Source organism: Agelaius tricolor, unplaced genomic scaffold (assembly GCF_023055355.1).
Source record: "Agelaius tricolor isolate 1412-34295 unplaced genomic scaffold, bAgeTri1.0.p SCAF_17, whole genome shotgun sequence".
In the NCBI taxonomy this organism is placed as follows: domain Eukaryota; kingdom Metazoa; phylum Chordata; class Aves; order Passeriformes; family Icteridae; genus Agelaius; species Agelaius tricolor.
Window position 1 is genome coordinate 16045396 of NW_027269277.1, and position 25071 is coordinate 16070466.

At 52.8% G+C, this 25071-nt stretch overlaps 2 protein-coding genes across 2 annotated transcripts; both read left to right on the forward strand.

The window, feature by feature from the left end:
* The first annotated feature begins 115 nt into the window (after positions 1-115).
* LOC139597382 (mitochondrial fission factor homolog A-like) lies at positions 116-12644 on the forward strand. The gene is made up of 7 exons (XM_071442675.1): positions 116-234; positions 4081-4285; positions 5122-5270; positions 6002-6090; positions 6631-6792; positions 9701-9779; positions 10857-12644. The coding sequence occupies exons 2-7, from the start codon at positions 4081-4083 to the stop codon at positions 10986-10988; spliced, it is 816 nt and encodes a 271-aa protein (XP_071298776.1). The 5' UTR covers positions 116-234; the 3' UTR covers positions 10989-12644.
* Positions 12645-15783: 3139 nt separating this feature from the next.
* On the forward strand, positions 15784-22801 carry CNGA2 (cyclic nucleotide gated channel subunit alpha 2). The gene is made up of 6 exons (XM_071442674.1): positions 15784-15884; positions 16812-16925; positions 17790-17960; positions 20133-20240; positions 20619-20725; positions 21375-22801. Exons 1-6 carry the CDS (start codon positions 15799-15801, stop codon positions 22799-22801), a joined length of 2013 nt encoding a protein of 670 aa, XP_071298775.1. The 5' UTR covers positions 15784-15798.
* The last annotated feature ends 2270 nt before the right edge of the window (positions 22802-25071 follow it).

Genomic DNA, 25071 nt, shown 5'->3' on the forward strand with positions numbered 1-25071 from the left:
ATTACCGGAGGCCGGGCTCATTACAGGGGGCAGGACTCATTACAGGGAGGGGCCGGGTTGGATACCGGGGGGCCGGGCTCATTACCGGGGGCGGGGCTCATTACCGAGAGGGGCCGGGTTGGATACCGGAGCCTGGGCTCATTACCGGGGGGGCCGGGCTTTCCCTGCCGTCCCCGCCCCGGCCCGTCCCGGCTGTTTACAGGTCCGACAAGTTGCGTCGGTCTGCGACACACAGTAAGTGTCCCGTGTCCCTCGCCGGCCCGCAGTGTCCCCTTGTCCGCCCGCACGGAGCTCTGCGGGCCGCTGCAGCGACCCCGGGCCAGGGCCGGGATGTCCCCAGGGCCGGGAGGGCGAGGGACCCCCCCTGTGCCGTGCGTCCCCGGAGCCGTGCCGGGGCAGAGGGCTCACCCCGAGTGAGTGCCCGTGTCCCTCTCTGCCGGGACAGGGTGAGACCCGAGCAGGCTGATTTGCCCTGCCGTGTCCCTCTCTGCTGGGACAAGGGTGTGACCGTGTTCACAGGGGTCTGAGGATGAGGGAAGAGACGAGGATTTGACTCCATGTTTCAGATGGCTTGATTTATTATTTTATGATATATATTATATTAAAACTATACTAAAAGAATAGAAGAAAGGATCTCATCAGAAGGCTGGCTAAGAATAGAAAAAGAAAGAATGATAACAAAGGCTTGTGTCTCACAGAGAGCCCGAGCCAGCTGGATGTGATTGGCCATTAGTTAGAAACAATCACATGAGCCAATCCCAGATGCACCTGTTGCATTCCACAGCAGCAGATAACCATTGTTTACATTTTGTTCCTGAGGCCTCTCAGCTTCTCAGGAGGGCAAATCCTAAGGAAAGGATTTTTCATGAAAGATGTCTGGGACACAGGGGTGCCCCCGAGCCACAGGGCAGAGCTGGGAGCAAACCCCCTGCCCCCTCCAGCTCCCCACCCCAATGGGGTGTGCTGCACCAGGCCTGCCTGGTTTGGGGTGTCCCGGGCTGGAGAGGGACAGAGGGAGGGAGGTTGTGGGGTTTCCCTCCCCAGGGCAGGTTTTCCTGGCTCGCAGGACTTAAAGCCACTCTGGTTTAGTGAGCCGGAAATTCCCTGTCGCTGCAAATCCAAGGAGAAGTGCCAAAGCAGAGGCTGAGCCTCTCCAGGCGAGTGGGGGGTGCTTGGCAAGAGCTCGAAAAAGCCCTAAAGAAAGTTAAAGGAGGAAATCCAGCCACTTAAGCGTTTTGTTCTTATGAGTTTAGACAGCTGATTTTTTTTTTTTCCCTTTCTTAATAGCTTAGTCTCAGATCCTGCTTCTCACCCCCTCCCATCCCTCTGTTCCTTGGGAGCTGCAGTGGTTTCACAGGTGATTAGAAAATGAACAGCTCTGCCCTCTCCAGATTTACTGTTATTAATATAAGCTGGTTTCCCAGAGAATAGGCTGGGAATGCAGCACAGGCTGCTCTGCAGCACCACAGATGGGAAGGAGAATCCTGGTGCTCTCCATGGCTCTGTACCCTGCCCTGGAGTCTGAGGCAGGTTCCTCCTGTGGGGCTGACACATTCTGGGACCATCCCAGGAATTACTCTCCTGTTTCTGAGTAGGGGGTGCCTGCAAAAATCCAATTTCTTTGGGGTTTTGGGAGAAGAAAAAACAGTTTATTTGGGGTTTTGGGAGTGTGTGTGTGATGAGACCCATGGGTTGGGGCTGGCCAGGGTGGTGGGGATGGTGTGGGGCCCCCACTGTGTCCCCAGGACAGACCCAGTGCGGGACAGGGATTCTGTCTGCAAGCAGGCAATCACCACTGCTGGTGCTGGGCAAATCCCTGTGTAATTAAAAGGTTTTTAATGGCAGAGGAGGAGGTGAGTGATCACTGGAAGTGCTGGTTGTGACAGTGCAGAGCTGGTTCTGCCACCCTCCTGTACCCAGAGCTCAAGGCCTGGCAGCTGCAGGGGACACATCCCATGGTCCTTCCCCAGGGATTTCCTAAAGAGTTGCAGGGGGTCCAGAGGGCCCTGAGGAGCAGCAGTGAGGGGTGTGATGGGCTGCCCTGACTGCTGCTGGCCCCTCTTACAATGGAGAATTTTTTCTAGAAGCAAAGAAGGACCTTTTTGGGCACACTGAGATCAAAAGGTGCCAGCAAGGAGGGTGCAGGATGCTGTGCATGCATGTTTGGAGTGCCTGGGCAGCACTGGGATTTAGGCTGGGCTCTTCCAGCCTCAGCCCCTTTTGCTTGTTGGGGTTTTCTCCTCAGCTGCAGCTTTTTGGGAAAGAATAAAGAGTGCATATGCTGGGAGCCAGGAAGGTGAAATTTGGGGATCCTCTCCCAAAAGTGTGCATTGATTGCCCTCTGCTTGTGTGGTTTGGTGAAAGTGTTGGGACATTGTGGCCCCAGAGCACTTCTCAAAACCCTGGGACTTGGCAAAAGGGAAACTGAGGCATGGGGCCACTGTGTGTACAAGAGCTGCAATGCCCCAGGTGGTGTCCATGTCCCATTGTGGGAAGTGGATTTATAGGAAATTCTTAAAGCTCACTGTGATAACATCTAGTGTTAAAAAACCATCAAGAGAAAACAGAGAGAAAAAAGATTTACCCATCATACAAGAAAAACTTACAGTGTATTGTAATTAAGAAATAGTTAACTTCTGATTATAATAGAATAAATTATAATATCTGTATTGTCTCACCCTTCACATGAGACTAGAAATAGAATAAAAGTGGTTTTTTTTTTAATGCCTCTCAGTTGCCCCATCTCTAATTAAAAAAAAAATTATAATCCAACATCCCATGTCCTGGTCCTGCTGTCAGCTGCTCCCAGGAGAACTGGGGGCTGTGTCCCTCCTTGGTGCTGTTCCCCATCTGGAAGAAAGCCAAGTTTGGGGGCTCTGCTCCACGCTGAGGAAGGGGATGTGTGGTTTTCCTTCCCCTCTGGGAGGGTGGTTCAGCATCTGGGAGCTCTGCTCAGGGCACAGTCCATCCTTGCTGGATGTGGGTTACCCAAGGAGTGCTGGATCAGGGGGGGAATGGCCCTGGGGATACTGCAGTGAACGTGTGTGTGGAGAAAAACTGAGCACCAAAGCCTTTCCTGTGGTAAGCTGGAAGCCCATCATCAAAAGAGTGTGTTTTGCTTTTAGAAAACCTCGTTTTTCCTCAAAGGTGTGTATGAACATAAAAATATGACCCCAGCCCTCCAGAAAACGTTACTTCTGGATGGAAAATAATTTTTTCCACTAGCACTGAACTGTGTGCTGAGCCCTTTCCTTGCTCTCAGTTGAGGCAGTGGGTGCTAAGCTCATCCATGGCTCCCAGGACACCTTGTCCTGCCAGCTGGGCACTGTGGGACATCCCCTTGTCCCAGGCCACTCCTGCAGGGTCTGCCTTTTGGCTTGTTTCTGCCTTTTGGCTTGTGTCTGCCTGTGTTTTAGCTGTCTTACAGCACCTTGTGTTGTCCCTGTGCAGGTAGGGCTGTCCCTGTTGTCATTTTTGGAAGTGCTGCTCCTGTTGCTACTTTGCAGCTTTCTTTGGCTCTGTGTGAACCCCCCAGGACACCTGAGGACATCTCCAAAGATGTGTGATGGAGCAGAGCTCTCCTTAGGGGTAGAAATGAGCCAAGGCACAGACTCTCATTTAACAACATGAAAAGGGTCCTTTTTTATTATTCTTCACAGCTTAGCCATCCTGAGTGACTACAGCAAACTCCTGCTGCTGGCTTCCCTGACAGACCCTGCTGGCTGTTCCTGCTGGAATATGACTGCAAATGTTTCCTTGGTATAACCAGAGGCTTTTACCTGGTTTGACTGTGACTGCAAGCTCTAATTTTATGAAACCCAGACTGACCTCACAGCAGATCTTTTGTAGCAGCAGCTCTCTTCCTTTTTTTATTTCTTCGCATCTCTCCGGATTATTCCTTCTTCCTCAAGCTCCTCTTACTCCAGGCTCTCCCTGACCAGCCAGCCCACCCCTTTTATCACCCTTATCTTCGTTAGTCACAGCTGTGACCCATTCATGGCAAGGCTGTTCTTTGGTAATTAGCCCAGCTGTGACTTTCCAGGGGTGCAGTCCCTGTAATCCCTCCCTCTTCACCCCCAGATGTGGCCTCTTTGGGGACTGGACCTGAACCGGGCGCGCTGTGACCTGCTCTTCACCGAGGCCATCAACCAGAGGATGCAGGTTCCCAGCAGGCTGAAGGTGGCAGAGAGCTGCAGCCCTGGGGACAGGGGGACAGTGGCAGAGGAGGCAGAGGATGTCCCTGCCTCCTTTAGGATGCACATCCCTGAGAGGATTTCTCTGGCAGGTAAAGCCCTGGGTTGTCTTTTGGGGGGGGGGCACAACATCTTGGGGAGTAGAAGCCTTTTATGAACCCCCCTTTTTGTGTGCTTTGCTAAAGGAGAGGATGGGGGCAGATAATGCAGGCAGTTCCCTTTAGGAATGCAGGGGAGGATGGTGGATGGCTTGGGAAGAGGTGGGAAAAGGTCACCAGCAGAAGCCTGGAGGGGACTTAATGTTGTCATTATAGTGCAAGAGTTCTATTGTCATTACACTGCAAGGGTTCCATATTGCTGGAGTTTTGCACCTCCTTGATGTTTCTTGTAGGCAGCTCCTCTAGGCACTGACTCTTCCTTGTCCTCACAGTAACCAACTGACTCCAGTTCCCCTCAGCCAACCAATCCACTCTTTTTTAACACTCTTCCTATTGGCTACAGCTGTGGCCTATTAAAATCAGGCCTCCTCCTAATCTTTAGTAATTAACCCAGCTGCAACTCTTTAGGGGGTAAGATTACTTTCTATACTACCTTTATTTACTTATATTCTATCCCCCTACACCTTAATTCCAGTAGGTGAGGAGCAAAATGTGGAGGCATCTCCCTCCACGTCCCTTGCAGTTCTCTCTTGGCCTTTGGTAGGGTCCCTGCTTTGGGATGCAGGGTGTTTGGCCCTGTCTTTGACAAACAGCTCTGAAACCTTGCTGTCCTGAAGCAGTGGCTCTTCCTCTCTAGGCTGCCCAAAAACCCCAGGGCATGGTGTTCATCTGGCACTAAACACAGGCTTGACTCTCCACTGGGTGCATCTCTCTTCCCTCTCCTGAGGCCATTCAGGTTGGCTTAATTCTTCCCTCTCTCCTTCCTGCAGAGATACCAGACACCGGTTTGAGGCCAGTGCTGCTGACCCAGCCAAGGAAGGTGCCCTCTGTGGTGGTGCACGTGTCCCCAGAGCCCTCTGGGGACGTCCCTTTCCTGCCCCCAGCCAGCAGAGCCAGCGCCCAGCGACGCAAGCGAGCGGTACCGTGTGGGCAGGGCCGGGCTGCTGGGGAGGGGAAGGGGAGCAATCCCAAATTCGGGGTTCTCCAGATAGCTGCTATCACCCCAAGGCAGGATTCATCTTCCAGGAGGCCCTAGGAATGAGGGGGTAGGGATGGTGGGGTCTCTTTCTGACCCAGAGCCAGTGCACACCTGTGTGCTGGGGCCTTGATCCAGCCACATCTCCTGCTGCATTTTGTGGGCAGGGGGCAGGCTAAGGTAGCTGCAGTCCCACCACTGGCTGCTGCTGCTGCTTTTTAAGTCCTGTTTTCCTTCTTGATGAAGTATGTGGCAGAGCTGGTTCATTACAGCAGTGTAAAGGGTTCTGGGGTCAGAGCCAAAAGCAGATTTTAACCTTGTGTGCGAACCTTTCAAAGAGAAGTCCCAGGCATGGGCAGGCAAAGGCTTGATTTATTTGGCTGCTGGAGCTGCTGTTCTGCCTCTTCAAGTGCTTCACCCTCTCTGAATCTGGAGAGCTGATCCTGGGTGGGTTAGGTTCAGGGGTTTGGGTCTGGCTAGAGTTCAGCTCAGCAGGCTCCTGCTGGGGACCCTCTGTCTGCTCTGGGCACATCTCCCCACCTGCAGTGGCATCACCAGGCTGGGGCTCCTGCAGAGCTGCCCCTGAGTGCTCTCCCCGTGCTGATGGGGGCTCCAGGCTGGGCTCCAGGCTGGGCTCAGCCCTGTGCTGACGTGGTTCTGTTCCATTCCCACAGGGCCACCACAGCAGCAGGGCACGGAGGGACAGGGCCCCGAGTGACAGTGCCCAGCCGGCCTTGCACAGCCCAGGACAGCACCATGAGGGGTGAGCACGGGCCCAGAGCACCCAGGGTGGGTGGGGAGCAGCATCTCCTCTCACTGGGCTGTTTTGGGGCTGTTTTGGTGTTCTGGGAGGGGCAGGGGGGATTCAAATCAGAGCAATGCAGTGCCTGGCAGGTCCTGCTCATCCATGAGAGGAATGTGGTCTTTGCTGCCAGAGATGTTTGTGCTGGGCAGCTTTGAAGGCAGCTGTGTTGCTCCCCAGGCCTCTGCTCATGAGTCTCTGCAGTGGGGAATTTGTCTATGAGCTAGTGCTGGAGCAGGGACTGCTGTCCCCCTTGAAGCCCAGAGCTGCCCTGGGTGGCAGGAGAGCAGCATGGCAGGCACACAGCTGTGCTTGGCTTTGGAGGGATCCAGTGTCCCTCTGGGCCTGAGGGCTGCTGGAGAGGGTTCTCCCAGCTGATGCCATCTGGGTGCCAGTGGCATGGCCTAGAGCTGCTGAAGGGATGAGGGGCAGTGCCTCGTGCCAGGCTGTGCCCCCCTGTGTGAGACAGGGAGTAACAGCAATGATTCTGTGTGCACCCAGGCCAGGCTCCTGTCCCCTGCCTGCTCCCAGTGCCCCACTGGCCCTCTTCACAGAGGCAGGCAGGATCTACTCCATGCAGAACATCTTCCAGACCATGTACCTGCTGGGCCAGGTGCTCTTCCAGCGTGTCCAGGACTCTCTGCGGGACCCGGCACCGTGCAGGTGACGTGTCCTGAGCCAGCTCTGTGTCACCCTGCAAGGACTGGCCTGGGCCTTGCTGGGGCACGAGCTCTGTAAGCTCTGGGCTGCAGGATGCTCCTGCATGGCTGCCTTGGACTGCCTTGGGTGCCAGGCCTTGGTGAGCCTCACTAACCCAGCCTTGACTCTGCTGCTCAGCTTAACACCAGTCCCTGGGCACCCTGAGTGCCCTGTGCTGCTCTGGCATTGCTGGGGGGTTGCTGCTAAGCAAGGACTGATTTTTCTGTGTGCTTTTATAGCTTGTTGGAGAGGGGTGTGTGAAGGGAATGAAAACCCAGAGCAGATGGCCTGACCCAGGTGCTGTCCCTGAGACAAGACACACCTTTGGCTGTGTCTTGGTCACTCTTAATTAGCCTTTCCCTGAACTGGCTGCACTCATCCCCCAGCCAGTGCCCTGGCCAGGCTGTGGTGTCCCTCTGTGCTCCCTGGAGCAGGTGTGCAGTGGCCTCAGTCCCTGCAGATGTGCTGGAGGAACCATCTCCACCACCCTCATCTGTGCTGCTGCAGTGAATTCTCTTTGCTCAAAGGCATCCTTGCAGCCTTAAGGTGTCCCCACTGCTCTAAGGCTGCTGAGCACCTGGAGGAACATCTAAATACTCCTCATTCTCCTTGAGCAAAGCCTCCAGGCAGAAAGGGAGGAGAAGCAGCATCCATCATCACATCCATCATCGGGGGCATGTCCTGCCTTCCCTCCCCTGCTGCTTGCTGAGCATCCAAAGCGATGTGTCTGCTCTTCAAAACTGGAGGCTGAGGCTGTCTTCAAACATCATTTTAATTTCTTAATGGCCAAGAGATCTGTTTAGTGGCTGCAAAAGACCTTTTCCCTCCTCCCTGTGGCAGTGGAGGGCATGCAGGCCATGGTGGCCTGCAGAGCTGCTGTGATGCAGTGGGGTCACTCTGGGGCTTCTCCCCAGGCACTGATCTCCTTTTGAAAGCAGCCACCCTCAAACACCTCTTCTTAGTGCTTTACATCCCTTCAGTATGACAGCTTTGTACCCCTGTGCAACAGTAAAAAAACCAACAAGACTCTGCTGACTTGTTTGTCCTGAAATTTTAGCAAAGTCTGGTCTCAGACAGAGCTGGAATATCTGGCTGACAGTGACCTCTTGAAAGGTATGAGTCACCAGAAGGCAATTTCTAGTCTCTACTTTAAAGGGTGTCTACCTGTATCAACTGGGATTTTGAGTGAAAAGCTGCAGGATGTGTCCTTTTTTCATGGTTCTCTACTGGGGAAAATTGCATTTTCTTTCTGTTGTGACTGTCATTTTACACTGCAGCTACATTTTGTGCAGGTATTATCTCACAAATGGAGTTTCAGACAGGGATTCAGTGGATCTCCACATGCTCTTCTGGCTTGTCTTCAGCGAGATCAGCATCATGTTGCAGAGATAAACACCCTTTCCTCCCCAGGGCTCCAAGGAGTGGGGTTAGGGGCTTGGTAACCCCTAGGGGATCACTGAGTGCCTGTGTGAGTTATTGGTGTGCACAGGGGAGTTTTGGTGATAGAATAGCTGACTTCCTGTCATCCTGGCTAGCCTAGGATGACAGGAATTTATATTTTTCTCACTGTGGATCTGCTTTATTTTATGATTCAGTGGTGTGGACCCTGCAGTGAGGCTGTGCCTCCAGGGGCTGCCCTGGAAATCAGGTCTGTGCTGCCTCTGCCAGTGCAGCAGCTCATTCCAGTGGGGGCCCCTGTGTTTCCAGGGAGGGAAGAAAGTGCTGAACATTTGGGTTGCTTGTTTATGTTTCAAATTGCAGGTAAAATGTGCTACAAGAGCAAAAAGTGATAGTTCCCTCCAGCTGATGGCAGCTTCCTCACCTGCTGATGCAGACAGGATCACCCCTCCATTTCAGCACTGTCCTGTCACACCTGCTTACCTGGCTGGCTCTAAAGATGTTTTATCCAGCCCCCAGTGAACTCCTGGCACTACAGAGGATGGATGCTTAGTAGAAATGTTCTCTCTCTGTTGCACCTCTAAAGAAATACAAACCTGTGTTTCCTGTTACCTGTCCTGGCACGTGCTGTCTGTCTGTCTGTCCGTCTGGCCCCTTTGGGTGCATGCTGGAGGGGTACCAATGTGCATGGGGGGGTTCAGGAGAGATGAGTGCATGCTGTGCAGGGGCTGTTTGCAGCCCTGGTGCAGCCCAGCCTGGGCACACATTCCCTGCATTGTGGTGTTGTGAGGTGAGAGATGAGAATTTGACTCCCAAGTTCTCAGAAGGCTGATATATGATATGATATTCATTATTATATATTTATTATAATATTCATTATATTATAATATATTATTATGCTATATATTATATCATTTATTATATTCTTATATAATAAATATAATATATTCTTATATAATATATAATTTATTATATCATGTATCATATCATACAATCTATATTATATTATATTATATTATATTATATTATATTATATTATATTATATTATATTATATTATATTATATTATATTATTAGTAATTATATACTAAAACTATACTAAAGAAAGAGAAAAGGATACATCAGAAGGTTAGAAAAGAATGGTAATGAAAGCTCGTGACTGACTCCTCAGAGTCTGACACAGCTGGCTGTGATTGGTCTTAATTAAAAACAGTTCACATGGAATTAATCGAAAATGCACCTGCTGGGAAACCATCTCCAGACCACATTCCCAAGCAATCAGATAATTACTGTTTTCATTCTTTTCTGAGGCCTCTCAGCTTCCCAGGAGAAGAAATCCTGGCAAAGGGATTTTTCAGAAAATATCACAGTGACACTGCATGGCTCAGCTTCCTGTGGCAGCACTGCATTTGTGGGGGTCAGCTGCACCCCATGAGCAGTTCTGGCCCCCCTGCATCTCTGCTTTCCTTCCCAGCTCCCAGGAGCCTGTCCCAGCTGCAGAGAGCACCTCGGAGGAGGCGGGGGTGACAGAGGTGGCAGCAATGAGAAGGCAGGTGAGATGGGGGAAAGGGCTGCAAATGCTTGCTGGGAAAGCCACAGGGGAAGGGTGAGGAGGCTGCTGGGGCAGCTGCTCAGTCCTCGTGGGCTGCTGCTGTCAGCCTGGTCCTGCCTTCAGGAGAGAGCTCACATGTGTGTTATCCATGGAGCTCCTACCCCGAGGGGCTGCAGGACCCAGCCAGACCCATCTGGTGGCACTGAGAGGGGCTCAGATGCTCTCTGATGGGGAAGAATCCTCCTGAAGCATCTGCTGCAGACCCGAGGTGCTGCTGCCTCTCCTCCCACACAAAGGGAGCTTCTGCTTTAGAGAAGGAGGACCTGAAGTGTTGGGGAAGATGAAAGAGGAAAGCCTTATAGATATGATTGCCTGGCAAAAGATTTTGAGAATATAGAAACTATAAGTGAGATTGAAATGAAAGCAAGCTTTGAGATCCCTCAGTTACTGAACAACTGGAAAACAATGGCATGGCCAGCTGAAGGTGATCCCCTTTTGATGGAACAACACCCTCTGCTTGCAGACAGGCCCAAGGGGCAGAGCAGACCCTGCCAGCTTGGCAGAAGGGGCCCAAAGAGGAGTTTGTAGGGTTTAAAATGTAACACAGTATGGTAATGTAATGATTCTTATAGGCTGTATGTAAATGCTGTAGGATTTGTATATTGTACTAGATTGGTTAGTGAGAATTGGAATATTCAACACAGAAGAAGATTTATGGTTTTGGAATGGGAACTTCTCTCTCTTTTACTCTTTTGCTCTCTCTCATCCTCTTTACCATGCTCCTGCCTTCTTTCTCTTTCCCACTCTCTTTCCCTCTCTCTCCCTCTTTGGGATCTGCTCTGAGCTGTGGCTGGCAGCTCCCAGCAGGGCCCTGCACCCAGACCCTTTGCAATAAATGCAATAAACCCCAAATTCCAAGCCCTGGCTACAGAGATCCCTGCCTCTGTCCATCCTGACTGTCCTAGCCTTGCCACTCCTACACTGAAGGAGCAGAGCTCCCCCTGTGCCTCCCTTGCTGTGCCAGGGGAGGTGACAGTGCCCCTCTGGGTGCTGACAGTGCCCTCTGCTTCCCTTGCAGCTGGCCAGGATCTCGGGGAGGCTGCGTGTGCTGGAGGAGCAGTGCCACGCCTGGAGGCAGAAGGAGGCCCTGGTGTACTCGGTGATGATCTCTGCTTGCCTCATCAACACCTGGCTCTGGCTCAGAAGATGACAGCCCATGCCCAACCTCTCCTGCTCGCCTGGCAGGGTGGGTGAGGGCAGGCAGAGGAGCATTTCTCATGTACTCTGCCAGCAGTGAAATTCTTATTTCTTGCTTAGGACTGCTTTCTGCACTGTGGGCCCTCAAGAATGTGTGTCCTTCAGGCCTTGGTGACAGTGAGGGTGTGAGAAGCTGCTGTGAAGAGCTGAGGTCTCAGAAGAGCTGGTGGCTGGCACAGGAGGTGTCTGCCCTGTGCAGTTGCCCTCAGGCTGCCAGAGGAGATGCAACCCTGAGGAGCTGGGTGTTTGTGGGTGTGGAGTCCTGTTACAGTCACAGCCTGGCCATGTCCCACCTTGGGGATCTCAACCCTGACCCCATAAAAGTTCTCAGCTAACTGCTGTGGTCTATTCCTCACCTTCTGTGGAGTGACTGAGGGTTTCTAAACTTCTGCTGGGTTTTCTTTTCTTCCTTGTGCAACTGCTGGTTGGTGGAGGTGATGCTGCCAGTCTCCTGTGCCACAGTCTCCTGTGCCACAGCCCCCCTTGCAGGACTGGAGTGGAGGGGCCAGGAGCTCCTATCCCTGCAGCCACTGCAGGTTTGCAGATGTTCACATGTGAGAGCCTTGCTGACATCTGGGGGCTTGGCTCTTTCCCAGAGAGATTTACATGGGAAACCTACCCATGGTGACTCTCTGGATTATAAAACCTCAGAGCAAACAGCAATAGCACCAAACAGGGCAGGGAAAATAGATATTTGTTAGGCTCCCATGGCAGAGGGGAGTGGAGGAGTGTCTCTCCCAGGTCTTGCTGCCAACCTGCAACTTCGGTCATGATGGAAGAACATGGTGAGGGAAATTCCTGACCCAGATGCTCCTTAGCTGTGAACAAGCTCAGTTTAACAGCTTTCCTGTTTGTTTCCTTCTCTAGAGTTTATTAACACTTGGTTCTGAGGTGACTTTGAGATGTTTTTGGTGGTTCATCCAGCACATCTGCTGGAGTTGTGCACGCAGGCCCTGGGGGCAGGTTTTGGCAAGGCTTAACAGGACCTCTCTGTGTCACCTGTACCTAATTATAGCTGGATCTCCATGTCATCCAGATGTCCCAATAGCTTATTTACAGACATCAGTGCTCAGGTGTTTTCTGCTTGACACCGCACCAAGCGGCCGTGACTGTGAATCTGGCAGGGACTGATGAATATCTGTCCCCAAGAAATGGCAGCTCTGAACCTGGGGCTGATTGCTGAGCTGAGGACAGGACAGTGCTGGCATTCACTGCACACCAGAGCCAGGGTGGTGTGCTGGGTGCTGTGCTGTGGCAGGGGGATGTGCAGGGTGGGTGGCTCCTGTGGCAGGAGGACCTTGCACAGCTGTTCTGTGTAAGGGGGTGTGAGTGGGGCCAGGAAATGGGGTGAATTGTCTGTTTTCTCTCCTTTGAGAGGTGTTAATGTGTTGTGGAGGAAGCTTGCGTTTGGGGTTTATTTTGGGCTGGGGAGGGATGACTTTGGGAAGGCACACCACCTTCAAAGTGTGGCTGGAAGGTGTTTGGAGGAGAGGTGGCCAAGCTGGATATGTTCTCATGGGCAGGTTGTGGGAAAATATGACTTCTATGTAAGGCATAAATGCTGGTGTAATTCTGGAAACACTGACCCCAAAATGCATATTTTAATAAACTCTTTGTGTTCTGGATGTGTTTATTTTCTGTGGAGTCTGGTGCTGATGTCCCAGTCAGTGGGAACAGGTAAGGTTGATTCCCTTGGCAGCAGGACTGTCACCTGCTCATGGGATCTCAGCTGCCCTGGCTGAGGGGGAGTCTTGAGTAGAAAAGCTTCTGGTTAATGCTGTCCCTGTTGGAGAGTGATGCTTTTATTTCCTTTTTTTCTCTTCCTTTCCTCCTCCTCCTGGCTGCTTTGTCCCAAGGCAGCACACGTGGCAGGGCTGGGTGTCCCCAAGGGCCACTGCCACGACAACTGCACAGCAAATAAAGTGCTTTGTGCATGATGGTGCTCGAGGGAGCAGCTCTGGAGCTCCCAGGTTCCTTTTGGAGGCAGCTGCAGGCAGGGAGCAAAAAGAGAATTGGAATAGAGGCACGTTGCTGCCAGTGCTCCTGGTGGGCTGTCACCTGGAGTCTGTGATGTGGGGACAAGAGCAGGGTGACATCCTGTGCTGCTGGGTGCTCGCCCAGGAGCCCCAGCCAAGGCTGGGAAATTCTGTTTGTTCCTTTGGACTGCCTGCTGCGTGGGTGCTCAGGGAGATCAGAACAAGTGGAATTCAAGGCTTTGAAGGGGAAAGGAAAAGGTAAACCTTTGATAGCAAAGATAAAAGAGACTCCAGGTGCTGGTGCTTTCAGATCAGCCCTGCACAAGGTGCAGGACTCCGTGTGCCTGTCAGGGATGGATCCTCAGCCACTGCTAACGGTTACATCCTGAGAGAGAGGAGAAAAGCTGACCTCTTCCTGACTGCCTTGGGGATGCAGATTTTTTGCTAACTGGGCACTAGAATGACTTCCTGAGCAAAATAAGAGGGCAGAAATTGGTGAAAGGTGCAGTTCATGATCACCTTCAAACTCAGCAGCTCTTTGCTGGGACTCCAGAGCAGCACTTTTGGTCCCCTGCTCTGCCAGCAGGAGAAGAGGTAAGTGGGTGTGAGTGTGTTAAATATGTCTGCTTTTCCCAGTTTTCCATCCTAGCAGCAGCTGTGGCACACCTCTGAAGCAGGGATAGAATCAGCATTTTGCTCTTCCCCAGGGCAGGGGCTGGGAGGGGAGTGGGAGCAGAACCCTGGGCAGCAATCTGGGTGCATCCCCTGGTGTGGCAGCACCTGAGCCCAGCTGGGGCTGCTGCCTGTGCCTGTCCCTGGCTGCACTGAGAGCCAGGACACAGAGCAGCTCAGCATGGCTGGGATGTCCAGGACACAGGGCAGCTCAGCATGGCTGGGATGTCCAGGACACAGAGCAGCTCAGCATGGCTGGGATGTCCAGACCACAGAGCAGCTCAGCATGGCTGGATCTCCAGTGGGCACTGTCCTGGAGTTGTCGGGGTCCCTCCAGCCCTCAGGAGGTGATGGTGATGGCTGGGGGTGTCCCAGTCTCTCTGCAAGCCTCTCAAGTCCCTGGGCCTTACCCGGGTCGGCAGAGAGTGGGGGGGGTGACCCCACCACGGCCGACTGCGGGGAGACACTCTCTGTGCCCCGAGGGTGCTGAGGGCACTCAGGCTGGTTGCCTTCGCTGCAGCAGAGACGACCGAGACGTCGGTGGAAGAGGAAAGGGGCCGACTCCCAGCAGGGGGTATTCCAAGGTTTTATTAAGGAGTCCCGAGGGAGCTCCTATACCTCAGGGGGTTCCTGCCGAGAGCGCTGGGGGATGTTCGGAGCTCGCATTTAAAGGGGGGAGGAAACTAACATAGATAAAATCCTACTGACCAATAGGTATCTCTGGGGGATGGGTGCTGGGGGGATAGACATACAAAACAGCGCATGGGGCAGGACTTGGGGGGTTGACCCTTGGCCCCTGGCTAATCACTCGACAACTTGGACCGAAACTTCTAGGTAGGGGGCTGGGATGTCGAGGTGACTGACAGAGAGCCAGGGTGGGGGTTTTGGAGATCTTATCCCGGGAAAGGGATAACACAAGTAGAGGGAAAAGGAGGGGGGGGGGGGTACAGTCTGGGATAAACCATTTGGGGAAAACATGGGGATACAAAACAAACTACTTCAAGGTATTACAAAATATAAGAACGCACTACAACATGGGGGGAGAAGGGAACACGTGCATAGGGAATGGAACATCCCCGAGCAGCACATTTCCCTCCTCCCCTTCCATCCCCAGACACGGCTGCCAGCTCCTCAGAGTGTGCCTTGCTGCTCAGGGCACGGGGGCTGCTGCAGGGCGGTGACAGCCACACGGGGTGGGCACTGTCCCCCTGTCACCGTGCCCGTACCTCTGCTGCTCCTGCCCTGCCTTCGTGTCTGAAAAGCCCGAGGGAGCTCCTGGGGCAGGGATGTGACCCTGCCAGCCCTGCCAGCCCTCCTGAGGCAGCAGCGCTCCAGGCTCCGGGGGACACTGGGCTCATAAGTAGATGGTGGTGGTGGCACTGGTGCCCTAGGGAAGGGAAAGGAAAGGAGACAAGGAAAGTAGACAAGGAGAAAGGAAAGGAAAGGAAAGGAAAGGCAAGGAAAGGAGACAAGGAGAGGAAAGGAAAGAAAAGACAAGGAAAGGAAAGGAGACAAGACAAACAAAGGAAAGACAAGACAAGGCAAAGCATAGAGAAGCCAGGCAAGGCAACCCAAAGCAAGGCAAAGGAGGAGGAGGCAGGCAAGGCAAGGGAGGGGTAGGAAGGACAAGGCAAGTAAAGGCAAGGCAAGGGAGGGGAAAGCAAGCAGGGTAAAAGGAGGGGTTGGAGTGGGAAAGGCAAGGCAAAGGAGGGGCAGGCAGGGTGGGGAAAAGGAGGAGTGCACAAGGCAAGGAATGGGAAGGGGAGGGGCAGGCAAGGCCAGGTAACAGAGGGCAAGGAGAGCAGGAAAGCAAAGGAGAGGTGGGTAGAACCAGGGAAGAGAAGGAAACAGAGGTGTTCCTCTGGCAATGAATGAGGAGCCTGAACGATGAGGAGAGCATCTCTCATGGCTCCAGGCAGCTGTGGGATCGCTTGGAGGACTCCTGGGGAACATGGTGTGGGCCCCTGCCATGGTGTGGGACCCTCTCTTCCCACTCTGTGCTGGATTCCTCTGTTCAAACCTGTGATGTGTCCTGCAGGTGTTTCCTGTTGCTGTTCTGTGCTTGTTGCAGGTCCCTGGGGCAGGGTGTGTGCCCCTGGTGCCCTCTCCCTGAGGATGCCAGCCAGGAGCAATGGTGTGCACAGCTCCCCAGCCAACCACCAGCCCGAGGGTGGCACGGAGGGGACAGGGCTCAGCACCAGGTCAGCTGCTCCCTGCTTTGGGGAGGGGAGGGAAAGGCCTGGCATGGGCACTGGCACAGACACATTCTCTGAAAAATCCTTTCCTTAGGATTTTTTCTCCTGAGAAGGTGAGAGGCCTCAGGAACAAAATGTAAACAATGATTATCTGCTGCTGTGGAATGCAACAGGTGCAACAACATGGGCTCATGTGGTTGTTTCTAATTAATGGCCAATCACAGTCAGCTAGCTCGGACTCTCTGGTCAGTCACAAGATTTTATTATCATTCCTTTCTATTCTTAGCTAGCCTTCTGATGAAATCCTTTATTCTCTTCTTTTAGTATAGATATAATATAATATAATATAATATAATATAATATAATATAATATAATATAATATAATATAATATAATATAATATATCATCCTTTTGAAACATGGAGTCAAGATCCTCATCTCTTCCCTCATCCTGGGACCCCTGTGAACACCTGCACAGGGCAGGGCTGTGGTGCCCAATCCCTGCTGCCAGCTTCCTCCAGTGAGCCTCTGTGTGTGGTGGCACAGAGTGGGTGTGATCCCCTGTGGGATCACATAACAGAGAGAGAGACACAGACTTGACCGGGATTTCCTGGGGAAGGATGTGGGAAAACTCATAAGAAAAACAATTCTTATCTTCACTTGCTGCATCTGTTGTTTGACACATGTGGAATGTGTTATGGAGATTATTTAAAAAGGGATTTCTTAATTAGTGATATTGTTTTAATTTATTAACCAATTAGGTCAAAACTGTGTCGTGACTGTCTGTAAGGGTCACAGGTTTTTCTCTCTATGGTATAGTATGGTGTTAATATAGTATAACTTAATGAAACATTTACCCAGCCTTCCACAATCGTGGAGTCAATACTCATTATTCTGAGGTTCACTAGTACAATAATCCCCTTTTTCCCACAGCAGGACCTGCTCAACCCAGGATGGCACCAGCTTGGAGCTGCAGAGAGGAGCCAGCCTGCATGGGGGGGAGCAGAGGGCTGACCATGCTTTCCAGGGCCAGGGAGCCTTGGCCAGGTACTGGCGTGTGCCCCTGGGGTGGGTGAGCCCTTTGTGCACAGCCCTTTGCTCTGTGGGGTGAGGGTCCTCTTCTGCTGTCTGGAATTCATGGATGAGCATCTGTGAATGCTGCTCTTTGTGCCCCTGGAGAGGGTTTTGGTGTGGGATGGCTTCACCCCCACAGGGCTCAGAGGCTCCTGTCCCTGCAGGCAGCCTCCCTCTGCCTCTGTGCCCCACAGATCCCTCATATTCCTGTGGGAGTGGGGTAGAAGTCGTGGGACTCTATCAGGGTGGCCTCTATTGCTTGTATATTTTTGGTCCCACATCATCACTAAAAGGGATAAAGCACAAATTCTAGTGCTTGAGTGTCACAGACATGTTTTATGAAAAATCCTTCTATTAGGATTTTTTCTCCTGAGAAGCTGAGAGGCCTCAGGAACAAAATGTAACCAATGGTTATCTGCTGCTGTGGAATGCAACAGGTGCATCTGGGATTGGTCTCATGTGGTTGTTTCTAATTAATGGCCAATCACAGTCAGCTGGCTTGGACTCTCTGGTCAGTCACAAGATTTTATTATCATTCTTTTCTATTCCTTGCTAGCCTTCTGATGAAATCCTTTCTTCTATTCTTTTAGTATAGTTTTAGTATATAATTTTATTTTAATATAATATATATCATAAAATAATAAATCAGCTTTCTGGAACATGGAGTCAAGATTCTCATCTCTTCCCTCTTCCTGGGACCCCTGTGAGCACCACCACACTGAGAGGGAGCTGTGAGCGTTTTCTCCCCAGCTGCAGCTCCCCTGGTGAAGCCTCTGTTGAAGCTTTTCTCTGTCCTTGCTGTGTGTTAACCCCTGGTGTGCCTGTCTCCCCGTGCAGGATAGTCCGGCTGGTGCTGGTGCTCAGGGACTGGGCCAACAAGAGCCTGCACGAGGAGCAGCAGAGGCCAGACCCCTTCCTGGAGCGTTTCCAAGGCCCTGAGCTCCTGACAGTGCCTGCAGAAGCTGCTGATGAGCTTGAGGATGAGGAGACTGAGAAGTTAAACAAAAAGTAGGGTCCCTTTGCTGTGGTCCCTGCCATCCTTGGCTGGGGATCAGTTGTGTGTGGAGCTCGGGGCTCCCATGGGGGTGGGAAAGAAGGATCTGGGGTGGGGTGGTGGGAAGGGTCCCTCCTGCCCTCTCCAGGCCCTGTCTTGGCAGCCAGCCTGGCTCTGCTGGGCTGTTTTGCTGACACACAGGAGCTGGTGGACTGTCCCTGTGAAAATTTCAGACCTGGCCTGTCCTTCAGCCATGGGATCTTCTCTCTCCTCGTCCATGCCCTGGTGGGAAACACATCAGACCTCCCCAGTTCATAGCAGTCCCACACTAGGGTTGTTTTTGGAGCCAGCCCTGGGTCTGTAATAAGATGCACCTTGTGCATGTGAGGGGCTGGGCTCCACCCAGCAGCCACTGCATCCCACCCAGGAGCCACAAACCTGGGATTTGCCAGTCTCATTCATCATCTGCAGCATGAAGGCAGTGTGTTTGCTGCCTGTGTCCCCACAAAGAGCAGCTTTGTGAAAAAGCTCTTTCAAATCCAGCCCTTTCATCTCCTCAGCTCACACTCCTGGTGAGAAGCAATAACCTGGCTTTTCTTCTGCTGGCTAATTAGAGGGCAAAGCTCACAGACTACCCTGGACCCTACCATTATACATGGTAATTAAAACACCAAGAAATAATTGTTTTCTGTAGGAGAAAAATAACCTGAGCCTTGTATATGGGTCTTTACCAGTAATGGAAGAAAAGGCTGTTCTGCCCTGTGAGGCTGAAGGGAGCTTGTTCATGCCTAGAAGGAGCTGAGGTGTGCTGGGAAAGGGCTGCTCAGTGCCACTGGGTTCTGGGGACCCCGTGGGAGCTGCTGGGGTTTTCTAGGCCCTCATTTCCACAGGTAAGAAGAGCCCCAAGTTTGGTAATGCCACACATGAGCTGCTCATGGCTGTGGCAGCTCCATGGCTCCGAAGCCTTTGGGGAGAGGCAGATGATTATTCCATCTTCCTGGGTTAACTGTTTTTCCAGTCCTGGCTCTGCTGCCTAGAGTAAGTGATTCTGGCCCCCTGTCATGGCAGCACTGGTGATTTAAAGCTGAAATGACCAACACCATGAACAGCATTGCTGAGGTTTTGGTGGCTGTGGGTGCTGGCTGCAGGTGAGTCCTTCCCCTGTGGCACTGCTGTCTGTCCTAGGGAGCAGAGCCCCTTTCTCAAAAAGCAAATGTTCAAGCTGCACTTTCTGGTTAAAAATAAGCCCTTTCAATGGGGAGGCTGGATCACCACTTGTCTGTGGGTGCACAGAGGGTGAACATGAGGGACTGGGGCTGGCTTTGAGCTGAGTGCCAGGGCCCACACTCTGGGCACTGCCTGTACTCCAGGAAAAGGAGACTTCCAAGCAGGGGTTCTGCCTTTGAAGCTGCCAGAGTAATGGGGTGGGCATGGGGAATCTGTTGGCAAGTGGGTTGAGTTTTTTTCCTATCACTGGAGGGAGTTTTGTGTTCAAAAGCTGGGAGAGAGGGAAGGAGGGAGAGGCTGTTTTGCCCCACCAGGCTGCTACAAACCTATCAACCCAGCCACAGAGTTTCTCTTCCCCAGCTTCTCCATTGAATCTGGCAAGTGGAGCGCACGCTCCTTATCTCAGAGTCCCAGGGCGAGCAGGATCAAACACTTGGGAGCAGTTCAAAGGCTGCAGGCCGGGCTGTGCAGCCTGCAGGAGGCACAGGAGCAGCCCTGCCGTGCCAGCTGCCCCCAGGGCCACTGCTCTGGGGCTTGGGCAGCCCCTCCTGGAGCTGCCACTGATCTGCAGCACACTTTGCTCCCTGTTCCAATTCTCTTCTCTTCAGATGTGCCTGGCACGGGTCCCTGCCTCACCTGGGAGAAGCAATGTCATGTACAACAGGAGAACTTTTCTGATCCCCCCCTTCCACACATCTGTTCCTGGCTCTGCCACGGGGGTGCTGTGGCATGTGGGCCACCTGCTTTGCCTCACCATCCCACAGGTTCCTCTTCTGCTGCATTCTCAGCTCAGTTTTAGGAATAAAGGAACCTGAACAGTGCTGGGATTTGGCACTGCGGGGACTGGTCCTGGCTCACAGGCTGGCCCCCAAGCTGCAGCACACTGGAGGCAGTGTGGTGCAGGGGATGAAGGACGGGGCTCACATGGTTTGTTCCAACCCTGTTTTCCACATTTCCAGGAGGAAATGGCTGTTCTTTGTGGTGGACCCTGCGGGGGACTGCTATTACCACTGGCTGGCTGTGATTGCAGTTCCTGTCCTCTACAACTGGTGCCTGCTCGTGGCCAGGTGAGCTGGGAGGTTGTAGGGTTCCTGCCTCCTCTCACCCTCCTGATCACCTGCTGGTTGTGGCTCAACCAGGACCAACCTGACCCTGCTGGGCACTGAAAGGAAAGAGACTCTTCCCATCACTGTCAATTCTGGCCCAGCTGGAAAGGGCCTTGGTGTCAGGGTCATTTGGGAGGTGGTTTCAAGATGCTGCTTTACCTCCATCAAGGGAGGGCAGATTTTTCAGAGCAGGGAGTTTTAATTCCTAAAAGAGGGGTGTCCAGTGGCCAAGCTCTGCTGCAGAGTTGGACACTTCAGGACCAGCCAACATTCAGCTGTAATAGAGAAGATGTGGGGATTTGTGGTCTCACACCCTGTTTGATGACCTTTCTCCACCAGGGCTTGCTTCACTGACCTGCAACAGACCTATTTTGTGCTGTGGCTGGTGTTGGATTACATCTCAGATGCTCTCTACCTCGGGGACACAGTGATCCGCCTGCACACAGGTGAGCAGGAGCTTTCCTTTAATCCCTTACAAGTGCAGATGAGCTGCAAGGGACAGGCCCAATCCACACCTCCATTAGAAGGAGGGTTTTGCCTACCTCGGTGTTCACTAGTATGAAACAGACTCCAGAGAAAGAATCTAATTAGAAGATCTGAGAAATGGAGCAAGTTTCAATATGAAAGATTAATCTTCCCAGCTTTCAACTTCACCTTTGAATAATTGTACAAAATTACCTGCATTACTATTAGTATTCGGGCATAGTTGAAGGTCTGTATCTCTGATTTTGCATCAGCTCAGCTAATGAATTATCTGCATGGAAAAATGGTAGAATTTAATGTTCTCGGAAGGCAGCACTTGGCTCTACATTTTCTGTCAGAACTGCAATAATTCATGATCTGGAGGATGAAACCTTTGTGCTCCTTTTTCTTCGTGGCAAGAGACTAAATCCCTGAGTCATATCTTTGGATGGCTTTTGCCAGATGAAGGTCTTGAGTGATAACAAACTGAGTAGAGTAGGAACTGGTAATGTTTGGGTGACCCTGTGAATTTATGCATACAAATCCATGGCATACTATTGCTCAGGTGCTCACAAAACCTGCAGAAAAATTAAACTTCAACCGAGATAATCCTGTGATTTGCCTTCTCTTTAGGGTTCTTGGAACAGGGCCTCCTGGTCAAGGACCTGAAGAAGTTACGGGCTAACTACATCCCCACGCTGCAGTTCAAGCTGGATGTTCTCTCCAGCCTGCCCACAGACCTGGCCTATTTTTGGGTGGGGTTGCACTGCCCTGAGCTGCGTTTCAACAGGCTGCTGCGCTTCTCCCGCATGTTCGAGTTCTTCGACAGGACCGAGACCAGAACCAGCCACCCCAACATCTTCCGCATCAGCAACCTGGTTCTCTACATCCTGGTCATCATCCACTGGAACGCCTGCATTTACTACGCCATCTCCAAGGCCATTGGCTTCGGGGAGGACAGCTGGGTGTACCCCAACGTCACAGAGCCTGAGTACGGCTCTCTGACCCGGGAGTACGTCTACTGTCTCTACTGGTCCACGCTGACGCTGACCACCATTGGGGAGACCCCTCCTCCTGTGAGGGATGAAGAGTACCTCTTTGTGATCTTCGACTTCCTCATCGGCGTCCTCATCTTTGCCACCATCGTGGGCAATGTGGGCTCCATGATCTCCAACATGAACGCCACCAGGGCGGAGTTCCAGGCCAGGATCGACGCCGTCAAACACTACATGCAGTTCCGCAAGGTGAGCAAAGAGCTGGAAACCAAAGTCATCAAGTGGTTCGACTACCTGTGGACCAACAAGAAGGCGGTGGACGAACGGGAGGTCCTCAAGAACCTCCCTGATAAGTTAAGGGCAGAGATTGCCATCAATGTTCACCTGGAGACGCTGAAGAAGGTGAGGATTTTCCAGAATTGTGAGGCGGGGCTGCTGGTGGAGCTGGTGCTGAAGCTTCGCCCTCAGGTGTTCAGCCCAGGGGATTTCGTGTGCCGGAAGGGGGACATTGGGAAGGAGATGTACATCATCAAGGAGGGCAAGCTGGCCGTGGTGGGGGACGATGGCACGACACAGTATGCTCTGCTCACTGCAGGGGGCTGCTTTGGTGAGATCAGCATCCTCAACATCAAAGGCAGCAAGATGGGCAACAGGCGCACGGCCAACATCATCAGCTTGGGCTACTCTGATCTCTTCTGCCTGTCCAAGGAAGATCTCATGGAAGCAGTCACAGAGTACCCTGATGCCAAAAGGATCTTGGAGGAGCGTGGCAGGGAGATCCTAATGAAGGAAGGGCTGCTGGATGAGTCAGCTGCAGAGGAAAGCACAGAAGGGAAGAGCGTGGAGGAGAGGCTGGACAGGGTGGCCTCAAACCTGGACACGCTGCACACCCGCTTTGGCCGGCTCCTGACCGAGTACAACGATGCCCAGATGAAGCTCAAGCAGCGCATCACTGCTCTGGAGTCCAGGATGAGGCAGGAGGAACTGGAGGATTTCTTCTCTGACAGCTCAGACAGTCTGTTTGAGGATGAGGAGAAAGCTTCACCTGGTGGTGGGATGCAGTGAGGGGGAACAGAGTCAGCTGGATGATGTCTGACCTGGTGCTGAGGCAGTGTTTGCTGTTTCACAAGACAGACCCTGTGGCTGCCTTGCCAGGGCCTTTTCTTGGGTCCTTAGCACTGCTGCTGTGGCACTGCCTTGGTGCCAGCTCCTGAGGTGGCTCCAAACCAGGGGATTGTCCCAGCTCCTCCTCTGTCCTGTCACTTTTTTCATTGCCTTTTGGGTTCAGCCTTTATAACTCACTCCAGGTCATCAGTCCTCAGTGAGTGTCTGCAAACACTGCCTAGAAACTTTACCCACAAGGTTCCCAAACTCAGCTGAGCCAGGCCAAACTGTGCCTCTGACACCTGCAGACAGAGAGGCTCATCTGGGTCACTGCCACTCCCCTGGTCATGGAGCTGGCAGGGCCTGCAGCTGCTGCCTCTCTCTTCTGTTGTTTGGTGCTGCCAGGGGGCACTGGTGCAGGTGGTTTGGTGCCCTGAGCACTGCACCTGCCTGCAGACAGCGTTCCCAAGCCTCCTGCTGTGGAAGCAGCGTGGGTCCCACTGGGGCTGTGGGTGCCTTGCATGACCAGTGCAATGCAGAGGAGCAGTGCTGGCAGTGCTAGAGTCACACAGAGAGCAGGGCTCAGGCTGAGAGTGTCTCTCTTCTCTGTCTAATGACAGACAGGACAGGTCTGACTGAAGGGACATGTTTTTAAGGAATAAAGCCATGGTGGGAGCCAACTGTGCCCATATTTGCTTGGCTGTGGGTAGCTCAGAGAGAGCACAGAACACATTTATTTTCTTAGGCAGGGGGTTTTCTTGTACTCAGTGGGAGTTTTGGGGCTTTGCAGGCTGCAGAGGCCCCTGCCTTCTGGAGGAGAGATGAGTGGCAGAGCCACAGGGACATGTGTGAGGGTGGAAATGTGGCACCACTGTGAGAGCCAGCAAAGCTCTGCCAGGCTGTGCTGCAGCCATGGGTGCTCCATGGTGTGAGCAGATTGATGGAGAGGGAGACAGTGCAAGAACAGCCCCAAACCCCTGCAAGCAGCAGCAGCACCAGTGCAAGCAGCAGTGTCACCCCTGCCTCAGGGCATGGGGCAGTGCTGGGACTGGAGGGTGACACCTCAGTTCTTGGTTATGGACCTCTGAGCCCACTGCACCCATGGAGTGGGCTCGGGCTGGTTTCCAAGCAGGGAAATATTTGGTGCAGAAGGGAATTTGTGTTCTGGGTCAAATTGAGCCAAGAGTTTGGTTAAAATGATGGGAGGACACACAGGGAAATATCAACCCAGAAGGGTTCATAGTGGAAAATGGAGGGTGTTTCCTTTGTTCTTTCTTTCCCTCCAATATAAGACTGCCTCTCTGAATTTCATATTAATGTTTTCCATTAAAAAAAAAACAAAACAGCTTTGCTTTTTGGGATTGTGGCATTAGGAATGGTTACATTACCAAAATTAGAAGTTGGAGTAAGAAAAAACGTTTTTCATCATCTCTGAATTAAACGGTAGCATTTCTGGGTTTGTTGTTGTTTTTTTTTTTTTTTTCTTTTATGATCAAGATGCTCTTGGCTAAAATCGGGGTAGTTGCAGTTCCTACTCCTTATAATGCCATGAGCCACGGCTTCCAAATTCCCCTTTCCTGGGAGGATCGCTCATGGATTTGCAGCTGGAACTTTGCAGCGCCCGCCCTTTACCCCGCACCGCCCGTTCTCCCTCCCTCTCCACCTGTTCCCTCCCGCACCGCCCGTTCCCCGCTCTCCATTTCTCGTTTCCCGTTCCCCGTTCCCCATTCCCCGTTCCCCGCTCTCCGTTTCCCGTTCCCCGTTCCCCATTCCCCAGCCGGCGCTGCGGTGCCGCGGGCGGGCGGCAGAGGGCGCTGTGGGCCGCGGAACCGCCGCGCCCGCGCGGGAACCTCCGGGCCCCGACCGTGCGGGATGGGGACACGGAGTGCGACAGAGGGGACACGGAGTGGCACAGAGGGGACACGGAGTGCGACAGAAGGGACACTGAGCGCGACATCGGCGGGCGGGATAGGGGGGATCCTCAGTGCAACAGCGGGGACCCTCAGTGAGCCTCGTGCGGGAGCGGGGGGACCCCTCAGTGCTACATCCCCGTGCGGGATAGGGGACCTTCAGTACGACAGAGGGGACCCTCAGTACGACATCGCTGTGCGGGATCGGGGGGACCTTCAGTGCGACATCCTCAGTGCCGCAGAGGGGACCCTCCGTGCGACATCCCCGTGCGAAAGAGGGGACCCTCAGTGCGACATCCTCAGGGCGGGATGGGGGGACGC

What these genes read in the sequence shown, in the direction of transcription:
- LOC139597382 (XM_071442675.1), top strand. Translation starts at nt 4,081, where the DNA reads ATGTGGCCTCTTTGGGGACTGGACCTGAACCGGGCGCGCTGTGACCTG. An exon ending in TGAGAGGATTTCTCTGGCAG is followed by an intron (nt 4,286 to 5,121) that starts GTAAAGCCCTGG and finishes TCCTTCCTGCAG; the next exon opens with AGATACCAGACACCGGTTTG. An exon ending in CCAGGACAGCACCATGAGGG is followed by an intron (nt 6,091 to 6,630) that starts GTGAGCACGGGC and finishes GTGTGCACCCAG; the next exon opens with GCCAGGCTCCTGTCCCCTGC.
- CNGA2 (XM_071442674.1), top strand. Translation starts at nt 15,799, where the DNA reads ATGCCAGCCAGGAGCAATGGTGTGCACAGCTCCCCAGCCAACCACCAG. An exon ending in GGCCAGGGAGCCTTGGCCAG is followed by an intron (nt 16,926 to 17,789) that starts GTACTGGCGTGT and finishes CTCCCCGTGCAG; the next exon opens with GATAGTCCGGCTGGTGCTGG. An exon ending in TGGTGCCTGCTCGTGGCCAG is followed by an intron (nt 20,241 to 20,618) that starts GTGAGCTGGGAG and finishes TTTCTCCACCAG; the next exon opens with GGCTTGCTTCACTGACCTGC.